Source organism: Alexandromys fortis, unplaced genomic scaffold, assembly GCF_014885135.2.
Source record: "Alexandromys fortis isolate MF-2015 unplaced genomic scaffold, M_Fortis_MF-2015_v1.1 scaffold_144, whole genome shotgun sequence".
In the NCBI taxonomy this organism is placed as follows: domain Eukaryota; kingdom Metazoa; phylum Chordata; class Mammalia; order Rodentia; family Cricetidae; genus Alexandromys; species Alexandromys fortis.
The window spans coordinates 2963247-2977750 of NW_026068021.1; the positions used below are offsets into that span (position 1 = coordinate 2963247).

Below are 14504 nucleotides of genomic sequence, written 5' to 3' on the forward strand. Positions count from 1 at the left end.
ATGGCCAGGGTCCCTGGGATGTCCTCAGCCAGGAAGCACCTGTGACTCACAGGAGGGCTGAGTCACCTGTCAGAATTGTGCCCTGGGGTACCAGGAACACCCCTTCCAGAACTCCCAGCCAGCCTCTCCCTCTTTTTGACCTTGGATGTTGAGGCAGCAGGGCAGTGGCTTCTGGTAGCATAGGCATTTTTGAACCTTGAACCTTCTGAGCAGCCTCACTATTCCAGATTTCCTCCTTGGGAAGCGGTTGCCATGGGCAGCACATCTCTGAGAACTGTCGCTGAACTGGATGCCCTCCCTGGGCGCTTCTACCCATCTGGTGGGAGCTGGATAGAAGTCCATCCATCCTCAGTGCAGCTGGCTCAGAAAGGTCTGAACAGAGGTGGATTCCATACCATTAAGTGACGGCTTGAGGTACCCACGGGTCTCAGGAAGGCCAGGCATCTGCCTTATTAATCCATCGGCTCGAGAACTCAGAGCAGGCACTCTGGATGAGTCTGAACTGGGACGAAAAAGCCAAGTTGTGGACTGGGCACCAGAAGGCTGTGTGTGAGGGACTTCCAGGCTGTTTTCCTGAAAGCGAGTGGCCTGGCCCACTGGGACCCACTCTGCCAATGTGTCAGACTTGAGGTGAGCGAGATGCAAAGCTGAGGAGAGCGTGTCCTCGCCCCTCTGAGTCTGCAGAGATTTACCTCTGGAAGTCGTGTCATTCACAGGGTATTTTTAACCCAGAACCAACAAATCTGCCTTTTAGCATCAGCCGAGGCAGCAGCTTTGAGGGCAGATGGTTGCCCGGCTGCCATCCATGTCCCTAGGCCTCCAGGAGCCCTGAGCCACATCTGCCATACAGGCAGGGCAGCTGCCTTCAGCGAGGCATGCGGGAACCACTGAGAGCACAAGTCTCCACCAACCACTGGTCCTGAGAAGCCATGACATGGTTCAGAGAAGCCTAAACTACGATCCTGGGCTCTGCCAACACGCAGTCAAGGCCAGGTCCCCAGAGTCACTCTGAGCTCACCTGGCCTTCCTCATCCCTCTGTCACTGAGGGGAGGATAGGCCTCAGCTCTGTTCCATTCAAACCGAGTGTGAGACCTCAGACCTCATCCTTAGCCCAAATTTAAAAAAAAAAAAAAAAAAAAAACCACACCCTGGGCTCATAGTTGAACTGCTTGGCTCCCAGATGTCAATGCTATTTTAGGAGGTTCTGAAAACCTAGGAAGTGGAGCCAAGCTGGAGAAAGCAGGTCACCCGGGATGGGTCCTTGGGGGCATATTAACCCTGGCTATTTTCTGACCCTCTCTTTCCCATTCCTCATGAGGTCAGCACTTCCATGCCGCCATGCCCTCTCCACCACAATGCCCTGACCCCTCTGAAACTACAAGCCAAACTAAACCTTCGCTCTCACAGTCATCCATTTTGGCCAATCTGATCACGGTGACAGAAAAGTAGCTCACATGCTCACACACCGTGGACAGTCAGCAGTGGTGGTGGGAGGATGGAGCGTGGGTCAACTCACACTGACAGCACCTGGGTTTGCTAGGTCACAGGGTCCCCATCACAGAGCAGGGGACTTAGACTAGAGGACCTCTGGCTGCTAGCCTTGTGTGACCCAGTGTGACTGGCTCTGGGCCGAATGTCACATGTAGGAAATGATGGGCCCCAGGAAGGAAGCCGGCCGTGGGTAGAGACAAGGCTGGCCTTCAAGACTTTTGTAGCATAGCACTCCCTCTTCAGCCCATGACTAGCTGTGTGGTAACAGGAGGTAAGCGACGGGCTGGGCTATGAGCCCTGAGGCTCACGCTCTGCCAAGTCCCCAGACCCACAGGAGGCCTTGCCTACCAGTGCGGACAGTTGGCAGCCAGGCCTTGACTGTTAAACCACTTTATTAAGACACATTTCCCATGGATGGGGATGCTGCCGAGCTGCAGAGCCCTTGTCCAGCAGGCACACAGCTTGAGGTTCCATTCCCAGCATAAACTGAGATGGGGAGCCAGGAGGGCCATTCTTGATTCCAGTGTCCTCCACTATCGCTCTCTTAGAGGAAGATGTTAGGGATAGTTTTCTATTCCTCTCCAGTCTTTTTTAAAAACGTATTTGTTTATTATTATTGAGTGTGTGTAGTGGGCCAGGGGCTGTGTGCCACAGCGCACATATGGAAGCCAGTGGGTTTTCTCCCCCTGCCTTGGAGTGTGTTCCAGACTGAACTCGGATGGTCAGGCTTTTGGAGCAAGCGCTGTACTCACTGAGCCACCTTGCTAGCCCCAAGACTTTTGTTTTGTTTTGGTGATGCTTGGTCTTGAACTCATGATCTTGACCTTATGAGGCGAGTACTCTACCATTGGATTTGGCACCTTATTTTTTCTTTCTTTTTATATATAACTTATTTTAATTCTATGTACACTGTTGTTTTGCCTTATGTATGTCTGTGTGCGTTATAGACAGGTGTGAGCTGCCATGTGGGTGCTGGGAGTTGAACCTGGGTCCTCTGAAAGAGCAGTTAGTGCTCTTAACTGCTAAGCCATTCTAACAGCCCCCACCACCTTTTTTTTTTTAAGACAGGGTCTCTGATGGGTTACAGACCTCCACCCTCGCTCCTGATTCTATGAATACCAGGGATTTCATGTCCTTGTACTTAAACAGCCAGCGCTTTACCCACTGAGCCAACTCTGCACCCCTCTTATGGAACTTTCTGAAGCCATACCCCTTGCCTTCCGTAGCTCCAGCTCTTCACATCCTCCCCAGTATTCCTTCCTGTCTCAGGGAGTACTGTGCCAGGGTACCTGTGTGGAGAATGGAGAACCACTATGCACAGTTCTCTCTGCCCACCTTTCTGTGGGTTCCAAGGATCAAACTCAAAGTCTTCAGGCTGTATGGCAAGTTCTTCACCCCCAAACCATCTTCTAGCCCCTTGACTAACTCAGTCTTGACTAGGGCCATTTGATAGGTGTGGGGCACTTCCCAGAACCTCTTGAGCTTCATGTACACCTCTCAACTGCCGTTCTCCAGAGAGACCATGATCCAAACAAGATTAAGAATGACAGGGAGCCTCTTGTGTCTGCAAGGACCTGTGCTGCTCACCCAAGAAAGCCTGTGACCTGCCTCATTGCAACAATGGAGGCATACCTCCCATTGCTAAGACTTTCAGATATACCAACATCCCCAGAGATCCATCCTCCCCTTTACAGCTCTCCCTCCAACTCACCCGACTCCTGGGCAACCAGTGTCTCCTGTCACTGTAGTTTTATCTTGTCTACTTTCTTCACTTGACATAATTAATTTGAGACCCATCCATGTTGTCTTGCACATCAATTTATTCCTTTTGAATACTAACTAGTAAGTAGTCCTTTGAATGGACATACCACAAATTGCTTATTTATGTACCTGTGGATGGACATTGAGATGGGTCTATTGCAAATATGGTTTGCAAGAAGCGTTCACATGAGTGTCTTAGTGTCGACACATATTGCCTCTTAGCCCGATATGTACATAGGTATGGGAGTATGCTTAATGTATGCTTAATCCTTCAAGATGTTTCTGACCTGTGTGCACAGTGGGCCTCTGTTGCAGTCCCTGCAGTTTGTGGATGCTGTGGCATCTCCACATCCTTACAGGGTCTTTGCCATTTCAGCCATTCCAAAGGGAATGTTTGTGTTTCCTGTTGTACCCATGCCCCAAGACCCCCTAAACAAGACCACCATGAAGCCAACTTTCTGATGAAAGAACAAAAGCCTTATTCGAGCTGGGCAAGGACCTTGTCCGTCACTTCAGTATAGCAAGTGAGGGAGGAAGGCTGATACGAAGGGTTTTTATAGGGGGAAAACTGCAAGCAGGGAGCTATATGCCTTGTCTCATTAGGACTGGGCGAAGGGTTGCAGGGCAAGGTAATTCTTTAAACTCATTGGTCAAGCTATAGGTGTGAGGCTATTTTCAGCTGGAAGGCGGCCTGTAGATACAGGCAGGGTGTCTGCAAGGTCCCTCCAAAATGTTGACAAGGTGTAGGATGTCTGTAGAGGCATCTGTTCTTGGCTAGACTTTGCAGCTCTATCTTTTAGATCAATGGCCTGTTCTTCAGATATCTGTATTCAGGATGTATGTTCTATATTTTGCTGCCACTTCACATTCCAGAGCCTGAGTTCAGCCCTTGGTTACCAGATGTCCTAAAATGGAGGCTTGCTAATAAAATGGGTGGCTTTGTCCCTTCATTTCTCAGGTGAGCAGTGGTATGGAACCTCTGCCTGATGTGTTGGCCATCCTTTGGTTATGTGTCTCTTCATGTCTTTGCTCATTTAAAAAGTACTTATTGGTGGGAATACTGTCCAGGGCCTGTGTGGAGAATGGAGGGCAACTTTGTGGAGTGAATTCTCTCCTTCCACCCATGAGTTCCAAAGATCAAATTCAGGTCTTCGGGATGCATGCAAGTTCTTTACCCACTGAGCGATCTTTCTAACCCCTTGACTCATTTTTTTAAGCTAGGTTATGTATTCCCTTGCTGCTCAGTTTTGTGTAGCTGGGTACCCTTTCCAGCCACAGTCCGTGATGTGCTCTTCTAGCTCATACTCGTCTTCACTCTGGAAGCATTTGGGGAAGAGAAGCTCTGACTCTGGATGTTTTGTCAGCCCCGTTTGTGGAGTGAGCATCTGGTGTCAGATCTAAGGAGGATTTTTCTCTGCTTTTCTTCTAGCAGTTCTACAGTGTGCATTTTACACATCTGATTCATTGGAGTTGACTTTCGTATCTGATACTGCACGTTTTAGAGTTCTCTCATACATCTGTGGAGGGCTGGGATGTGGCTTGGATGGCAGACTGCTTGCTTAGCATGCATAAAGCCCTGGGTTCCGTCCCAGTACCACATAAACCAGGGATGGTGGAGCATGCCTTAACCCCAGCATTTAGGAAATGTAGGCAGGAGGATCGGGAGTTCAAGGGCATCCTTGGCTCCATGGGGGTGTTTAAGGCCAACCTGGGCTTCATGAGACCCTGCCTCAAAAGGCAAAATAAGGTAGGAGTGGGGCACCTAGCTGCATGTGTCCGGCTACAGGGACATTGCTTAGGAAATACTGAGTTAGTTACAGTTTTACCTTGGCCATGAGCCAAGAGTCTGCCTCAGGGTGAGCCACCACTGTCCGTTTATGCCTGTTGCTGCTAGGCCCACATCTTCATCCCACTTTGTGATTCCACCAGTGTTTGCTCCAGCCTTGCTCTTTTTTCAGACCACATAGGGATCCCCGGGTTTGTAGATCTCCTTCTGAACTGTAATCTCAGCTATTCACATTCTACAGGCGCCGGAAGGTTACTCGGGTGTTGACTGGGCATGCACCAACTGTACAGGCTGTCTGGGGATGCTGCATCTTAGCAACGCATCTCCCAGCCGAAAAGGACTTCCTCTGAGCCCCACCATCTCGTTTTCATCCTGCAGCTGTTTCAATCTTTTCTCAATTTTTCCCTAGGTATTTCATGTTTCAATGTTGTTATATTAAAAAAAAAGTATTGGCTTACACTTTTAATTTCTGTCTGTTGCTAGTGTAGAATACCTTAGAATGCCTACATAGCGGTTGTGAAAAGGCATCTCCATCTTCTCTCAGCTGAGTGAGCCCTCAGCTTCTGCCCCTCAGGGATAGGTTACACCCTTTGTCTGACCCTACTGTGTGCTGGGAAAGTGGCTTGGTGGATAAGAACACTTGCTGTGCCACCGTGAAGACCTGAGTTTGAACCCCACAGCCCACATAAGGAAGTCAGGCATAGTGGCACACACTTGTCACCCCAGCATTGGGAAGGCAGACAAAGGCAGATCCTGGGGGCTTTCTGGCCAGCCTGGCCTACTTGACAAGTTTCAGGACTGTGAGAGCCCCGTCTCAATGATAAAGATGGGTGGTTCCTGGGGAATGACAGGCTGTCCTCTGGCCTCCACACTCATGTGATCACACACACACACACACACACACACACACACACACCTAAGCGAATGCACACATGAAATGTATGTTGCTTGTTCATACATACATACACACACACACACATGTACATGTTTTCATTCAGGTGAGTGTATAGTTTCCGTTTCACAGTTAGCCACAAGTCTCCAATGCCAAGCAGCCTTGTATTCTTGGAGAAGTCTGGCTGAGCCATTGTTTGGAACGTACAGTATCTTCTGCAGGGTCAAGAGGCAGATGATTGGTCCTGGCAGTTTGCTGTACCTGGGGAGTCTAGAGGTGGGGCCTTGCTAGAGGAAGCAGGTTACTAGGTGTGTGTCCTTACCATATTGTGCTGGTTGACCCCAGGGTCCCCTTTCTCTCTTTCCCGGCTAAAGTGGGGTATTCTATTTTGTCACATCCCTTGCTGTGACTGAGAGACTCTGGGGGGAAGGGGCTGGGGAGATGGCTCCTTTGGCAAAGCGCTTGCCTTGCAAGCATGAGGACCTGAGATTGATCCCTAGAACCCACATTTTTAGAAGCCACATGTCAGGCTTCAGACTTGTAATCCCTGTGCTGGGGAGATGAGACCAGGGCTCATGCCAGCCAGTCTAGCCTCATCAGTGGATTCCAGGCCAGGGACAGACCCTGCCTCCAAAATAAAATGCACTTGGCATGCACCCAAGGCTGACCGCTGGCCTCCACACGCATGAGCATACATGTTCAAGGGCAGATACACAAGTGACACACACGGTTGTGAGGTAGTCTTTGCACTACAGTGGTGGTTGTAGTCTACTTTAGGATCTTTGTGTCACCGGAGGGCTCTTATTTTGTAGTTTTTGCCTTTCCTTTATGATGTCTTCAGATTTTGATTTTGTAGCGGATCTGGGTGGAGTTGAGGCACAATCTTCCTAAAATAGTCTGTATAAATGGCTGGAGATGTGGCTTGGTGATAGAGAAACTGCCAAGAATCCTCGCATAAGGCTGGCGTGTGTTTCAGGGATAGAGTGCTTACTGTTATGCACAAGATCCTGGGTTCTAGCCCCAGAACTGCAAAATGGATAAGTGGATGAATGAATGGTAGATAGGTGGGTGGGTAAATGGATAGACAGTGGATGGACGGACGGTTGATGAATGGATGGATGGTGGGTGGGTGGGTGGATGGATGGATGGATGGATGGATGGATGGATGGGGTGAGTGGGTGGGTGGTCTGTAGTATAGATCAGCTTGCCGGTCAGTCTTGTAGGCCTTGTGTATCTGAGGTTGTTATCCCACTGTGTGTCGAGCTCTGGGTTGCTATCTGCTCTCTGTTGCCCCACCATCTCCTTACTGTCACTGTTTTCAGGAAGAAATCTGCTGTCATTCTTATCTTTATTCCTCCATAGAGAAAGCATTTCTTTTCCTGCCAGCTGCTTTGAGATTTTTCTTTTCCTTGGAGCTGAGCAAGTTGATGTAAGTTTGGATGCTGTTTTCTTCACTTGCTTTGTTTGGAGTTTATTAGGCTTCTCAGGTCTTTTGGTTTAGACTTAGATTGCTTAATGGTGCATCATTCCTCAAGCATCTTTCCATCCCCCGTGTTGGTTACAGGTCACTAATAACAGATCACTGTCCCCAGCTCTGAGGGCCAGGATCTGTGCAGGGCACTGCTCAAGGTTTCCCGTGGCTGCAGTTGCCCAACATCTTTCTAGAAGGACAGATGCTGGTCCTTACACAAGACCATCCCCAGGAATGCATCCCTATAGCTGCTGTCTGGGGGCCACTGTCATTTCCCTGGTCCACTGCAGCACGCACGGCACTGCTCACTCTGTCTGAGCTTCTGAAAGTGGAGGGACCCGTCTGAGGTGACAGAAACACCCCGGCCTGTGCCATGCAGATGATCTGAAGCCGGGACGGCCATGGCTCTGTTATCTGGATGTGGATTGCTGGGGCTGCCTCACCAACACCAGCACACTCCGGCCTCTCCTTTGGGACTCTAGGTGTGTGTGGAACTCTGTCATGTGGCCCAGTTGCCATGATGGATTGCTTCTCCTGCGTCATTTTGGGTGTTTCCTCCCACGGCATCTTTGGGACCACTCATCTTTTCAGAGCAGCGTCTGGCCCACCCCAGTCCCCCTCACTGCTTATCATGGCTCAGGGTGCCGTGTTCAGCTTGGGTTGAGCAGGCTTCTTCTTGTACTCTTCTGTCTCCCATCTTTCGGCCATGTGGTTTAAAGTGATGATGAGTTAATGTCACCTGTCGAGGCTGTCTGCCCGTCTTCTTTTCTCTTCCCTGTGAGCCACATGTTCCTGAGTCTTCTTGTGACCAGCTGGTCACCAGTGGGCATTGAGCATGCTGAATCTCCCTTGGTTCAGTCCCAGGCTTTTCTAGATTATAGTAAACCTTGTTGGCTTTGCAGTAGAGTTGCCTGGAAGCAGTTTGAACCTCAGGGACCTTAGTTTAAGATGAGTGGGGTGGGCCCCAACTGCAGCAGGATTCCTTCTGCCCTGCCACTGATGTCAGACCCTTTTAGTGTCTCCTGAGTCCCCAAGAGTCCCCATCCTGAGGTTAGGATAGAGGTTGGTTCTCAGCCCTCTGAGCTGGGTACTCTCCGGCCCTTTAGTTTGTCCTGGTCAGGCAGCTCCTTGCACCAGGTGCCAGTCACCCTCCCACAGAAGAGCACACTCTCAAAGTCTTCCCTCCTCTCCCCCATCAGCTCTCTGCCCTGCCGTCTCAGGCCACCCATTTCTATTCTTTGTCCCCCTAGGTCCAGGGACTTGACAGCTGTATTTCATAGTTTGGGTTTTGTGGCATTTTTTTGTGTGTATGTGTTTGTATGTTTGTGCAGGTATATGCACATATATACACATGTGGGGGTAACAGAAATACGTGTGTGGGGGAGGCATCTTCCTCAGAGTTCGCACCATTTTTTCATTATTTGTTTCTGGGGCAGGGCACACTCACAGCATTCATTGGGCCCAGAGAAGTCAGTTCTGCCCCAACCATGTGAGTCTAAAGGATGAAACTCAGGCCATCAGACCTACTCAGCCCTCTCACCAGCTCCCCACCCTGTTTTTTAAGGCAGGGTCTCTCAGTGAACCTGGAGTTTACTGACTCAGGCTAGCCAGACCATAGTCTCCAGGAATCTGCCTGCCTCCGCCCCCCTAGTGCCAGGGTTATGGATGTGCACCCCCACGCCTGGCTTTAGAAGCATACTGGAGATCTGAACTTAGATCCTCTGTGTACCACGGGCTCTTTACCCACCGAGCCTCTCCCCAGCTTGTTTGGACTGTTACACCCAGTAAGCGGCTCCATCCCTGTTATATTACCTTGGCTGGAAGCTTTGCATGGTGGTCAAATCCTCTGAGCTGCCTACGGTCTCCCCAAAGACATTAATCCCTGTTTCATATAAGGATACTATTTCAAAGATGGAAAGCAATTCATATACCCTGGTCACATGGCGAGTAACAATGACAGCAGGGTTATGTCTTCTGACCAGTTGATGGCAATGCTCTAAGCGTGATGGCTCTAGGACCCTATGCTCTGCAGGTGGGGGACAAATCAGTGAGGAGCCCAGTCCAACCATCCCGTTTCCCAGGCCCCAGCTGTAGGAGTCTCCCCCCGTCTTTCCCCTATACCTCAGGGCACACACTGAATTTCATGCCCACCTGGCCACTGTCGTGTCCTCCCTGCCCCCACTCTTTCAGCATATACTGGGCCCCTGTGACCTCCAAGACCACAGGAAACCTGCAAAGAGCCAGGACCCCCATGTCTGCCCTGACAAGTGAGACTCCACAGATAGGACCCATGTGCTCTGTCCCTGCCCTGTGCTCTCCACTTCCTCCCGACGCTTCAGGAGCAGCTGTGGAACTCTGAAACAGAGCGCGAGCCTGGGGGACACAGTGCTCATAAATAGCAAGCGGCTAATAATAATAATTGTGGGTTTGAGAATCATCAGGGGCTGCAGGGCCCAGCCTCACACTCACCCCCCCCCCAAACACACACAGAGCTCCAGAGGGAAAGGTCACCCCTTGCCAGGATGGTAAATTCCTTTCACGCTTTGTGATTAACCCACACTACATTGCACACTTTCCTTGGCCCGATTCAGCAGGGACACCAGGCAAGCCATTTGCCACAGACACAGCTTCTCCAGCTGGAACTGCGTGCAGGACACTCGTCCTCAGTTCTGTCCTCATCATCCCAACCCAGTGGCCCCCAGTTCCTCCTGGGGTTTAGCACCTGAGGGTGTGGGAGGAAGATGGGAGCTGGGAGTCATACTCGATACCAGGTGTCCCGGAGCACACTGGCTCGGCTTTTTCCATGGACCACCTATCCCAGGTTAGGCTGGAAGAGGCTCTGGTGGGGAAAGGTGGTGGTGGTACAAGATGGCTGGCATGAAGGGGATCCCTGGGCTGAGCTTCCTGCAGTTGTTTGCCGTTCTACCACCCAGATACTACAAGTTCTGCGTGGGGGGGGGGGGGCTCTACACACTGCGCACTCTTGACATTGTAGTGACACTGTAGTGTCAGCAGAGTAGGGGACAGACCCAGGTCTAGAAGCTGAGGAGGAAGGAGATATGGAGAGCACCATGGTCCCTGGGCCTGAGGAGATAGGGACTCACTCAGCACTGGCTCATGGAATGTCCTTAGCATCCCTCTGGCCGTGTGCCCAACCACCCCAATGTCCTTATCTGGATCTCCTTGGCTTCACACACGTACTTCTGTTAGAGCAAGTCACGTCCACTGCCCAAAGCCCTTCAGCCCAGCAGGCGTCAGGGATAGACCCCGGCCAGAGGTAGAGGTGGAAATCAGAGAACAGAGGCTGCCAGCTGTCAGCAGTGGGGCATCTTCGTCCCTGCTGGGCTGGGTCCACGGTGCTGTTGGCCCATCCCCAACACAGAGGGAGAGGGAGCTGGAGACGGCACATGCACGTAGCCCATAAATATTTCTAACCGCAGCCAGCACGTCTGACTGGGCAATTTGCTTTTTAAAAAATTGCGCTCTAATTTTAAGTGAACAGCCCCTAATTATGGTGATTCGCAGGCACCTGGGGACCGGGTGGCATTTGAACATGGCAGAGCTGTGCAGGGACTGATTGGCAGGGTGTCGTTCAACCTGTCCATGCTGATCAGCCAGGACCGCTTCCCTGGGTGGGGCTGCACCAGTGCCAAGGGGGCAGGGCAACTGGGGGAGACCTGTTGAAAGAGTGGGCATTAGACCTGGAAGGGGCTATTTGGGCCATGCCCAGCTTGTGGTACAAACCCAGACTTGGATTTGTTTGAGACTTGCAGAGTGGGGGGGGCACACACTTCCTGCCCTCCCTCCATCCTTCCAGAGGGACTTTCCAGGACTTGTACTGACCGTACAGAGGCTCTGTGAGCAAATAGCCCATTGGAGTGAGTTTCGTGTGGTGTCGTTAGCTCTTACCTATTTATCGGAAACAGGAGAACAGTGCTGGCAACTAAGGTCTCTTCCAAATAGAGAATGGGTGTGGTGATCTGTCATCTGAGCTGCTTGGGACACAGGCAGGAGGATCACGTTTCACGGCCTGCCTGGAAAACTTAATGAGACCTTCTCAAAATAAAACAATATTAACAAGAGGACTGGTGTGTGGTAGAGCACCTGCCTAGCATCCCCCAGTGAGGGGCTGGGGTGTGATTCAGTGGAAGAGCACCTACCTAGAATCCTCTAGGGCAAGGACTAGGGGTGTCATTTGGTGGTGGGGTACCTGCCTAACCTATATGAGGTCCTGGCTTCCATCCCTAGTACCACACTTATACACACACACACACACACACACGATTACCTGAGGAGGGGCAGGGGTGATATGACATCTGGAAGATCCTGCTGAGGGGGTCCTGGGACAGGAAAGAGCCCTGGTGGCTGTGCCCCCACCTGCTCCTGCCCCCACCCAGCTGGCTCCGCCTGCTCCTTTCCCACAGCTGCCTCAGAGTCAGCCCCTCTGACATTTCGGGAAAAACATTGTGAGTCGGGAGCAGAAGGGAGAAATGAAAGGATTTTCTTGAGAAAAGGTCAGAGTGGTTTCTCTTATTTTTGTTTAAAGATGGTTTGTGTTGAACTATGACAAGGCTAAATGTATTAAGGGCCATGAGAACAGGCTGGGGGGTCGGCCCACGCGAGAAAACAAGAGGAAAACCCAGGTAACAAGCAAGCCAGAAGACAGCTCGGTGAGTCAGTGAGACAGAGCCTCACATGCCCTGAGGCAACTGCAGTCCCCCCAGGTGCCCTCTTGCTCATGCTGGGGAGTCAGTGGTAGCCATGGGCTGCCAGGACCCATGGGAGCAGCCTGGCCATCTGTGTGGCTCCCGGGAGGAAGGGCACCTGCAGAGCAGCTGGGAGGAAGGACCTTTCAGAACAAACTCGTCTCTGCCTTGGCTTCACACTGGCCGTGCATTCGGGTTCCCATCAGCTCATCCATTGTGCATTCGTTAGCACAGGCTAATCCACAGAGACACGCTATGCCTAACTCTCTCACCCTGATACACACCAACCTGCCTCCTGCCCCTCTCACCCTGGTACACACCAACCTGCCTCCTGCCCTGCCGTATTGTCTTGTATGGATGCCTCGTGTCAATGGCATCACATAAACAGGCTCCTGTGTTCAGAGTTGACCCTGAGCTATCATGCATCAAGCCTTGTTCCTTTTCATGGCTGAATTGTGTGTGTGTGTGTGTGTGTGTGTGTGTGTGTGTGTGTGTGTATCATGTCACTATGGACAGTGCATGTACGTCTCAGTGTGGACACATGTATTTAGTTCTCCTGAGTGCACAATGAAGGGATACTAATGGGTCACATGGTCATGCTTAGGAATTGCCTGGCTTTTCCACAGTAGCTGAGCTTCCTGCTGGTGCTGGACGGGTCTTCTGATTTCTCCTCGTCCTGGCCAGATCCCTGCCTTTCCTAATGGGCTCTGGCCTACTTGACGTCCCCCATAAGACCCCTGACTTTATCAGACCCTCCACTTCTTCCCTGAGGAACCATTCAGTCTGACCTTTGCCCAGCTCCCAACTGGGCCCTCTTTCTGTGGCCAAATGAGGAGGCCCTGGGTTTGCCAGACAGTAGTTCTGTATCAGACCTTAGGTCTGAGAGAGCCCTGTGTGGGTTTGTGACCGCTTCTCACTTGGCCTTGTAAGTGGGACTCTTTTTCCCTTAACTAAGCAGGCTTTCTACATCTTTGGCTACTGCAGCATGCTGGGAAAGTCAGGATGACAAGGAGGCCCAGGGCCTCAGTCTGCTTCTCCCAGCATGGCCTACATGGTGAGAGGGCAGCTTGGCCAGACAGCCGAGTAACCTGGCAGGCCGTGGGAGGCCGAGCTCTGAACCGTCTGCAAACTCCACTTATACCCCCATCACAGAGGTCACAGAGCCACTATGCCTTCCCTGCAGTTATAAGTGACATGAGAAAACAGGACAGAGCCAGTCTGGACTCCAGAGTCTACCCTTCCAGGAGCAAACCTCCATCAGCCAATATCCAGTTTCCTGGCTTCACAGTCTGGAAGATGCTTGGGAATTGCTCTGCCTCCCCAGGCCATGCATGTAACAGCTGAAGGGCTGGAGACTGGAATGGAGGCTGCAGGGGCTCACATCCTGTTGTGGTAAAACATCCCTAAGGCAGGACTGGCTGCCTGCTGTGAATCTCAGCTTCCTCTGCGGATGACCTTGAACTTTGCCTCAGCAGACCAGTGCCCCTCTAGCCCAGCTGCACTCGTGGCAGTGGGCAGTACAGTCTTCCGGTCCCTCACCCATCTAGCAGTCAGTGCTGATGGCCTTTCTTCTCTCCTCCCGCAGGCCACAGGACCTTCGGGCTCCAAGATGCAGCTGCTGGAGACAGAGTTCTCCCGCTCAGTGCCTGAGCTCATCGAGCTGCACCTGCTGCAGCAGGACAGCATCCCTGCCTTCCTGAGAGCCCTGACCATCGAGCTGTTCAGCCGCCAGACCTCCATCTAGCCTCTGCCTGGGGGCCTCCTCACTCTGCAGCCACTGGACCTTGGCCTAGCCTACACCCCACACTGTCCCCAGACTCCCTTGCCACAATAGCTGCATCATGCCACAAAAACCAGCCAGTCTCTGCTCCAGCAGCCACTCCATCTCTTGTCCCTAGCCAGCAGGAGCAGCTGCTGGGGATGCCCAAGCCAGATCACACCCCATTGCTTTCCTCTCTTGCCCCAAGCACTGGGCTTCTCCTCCTCTTCCTCCTGTTCTGGAGCTTCTCCCTGCACTGTCCCAAGGTGTCCCCACACCAACCTCCAGTCACATGTGCTGGTTGCTTGGACCACTTTGCTGGCCAGGCTGTGGCCTGAAGCCATATGAAATAAAGTTTTATTCTTTAGCACTCTCTCCATGTCTGTATCCAAAGCGCCAAGTTACCTTGATGCCCAGACCTCACCACACTGCCTGCCGTTCTCAGACATCTGCCCAGACCCCACCGCACCCCTGCCGTGCCCACTGGACACCTGGGCAGGCCCCACCAACTCCTGCCATGCCCACTGGACACCTGGGCAGACCCCACCGCACCCCTGCCGTGCCCCACTGGACACCTGGGCAGGCCCCACCGCACCCCTGCCGTGCCCCACTGGACACCTGGGCAGGCCCCACCACA

General features: G+C 52.0%; 1 protein-coding gene across 1 annotated transcript in view; it reads left to right on the forward strand.

Moving 5' to 3' along the window:
• Window positions 1-14234, forward strand: part of Mad1l1 (mitotic arrest deficient 1 like 1) — a 315330-nt gene extending 301096 nt beyond the window's left edge. Inside the window, exon 18 of the mRNA XM_050163154.1 lies at window positions 13694-14234. Coding sequence (XP_050019111.1) covers window positions 13694-13852 — 159 coding nt within the window. The 3' untranslated portion in view covers window positions 13853-14234. The remainder of the gene's footprint in view (window positions 1-13693) is intronic.
• Window positions 14235-14504: the final 270 nt, after the last annotated feature.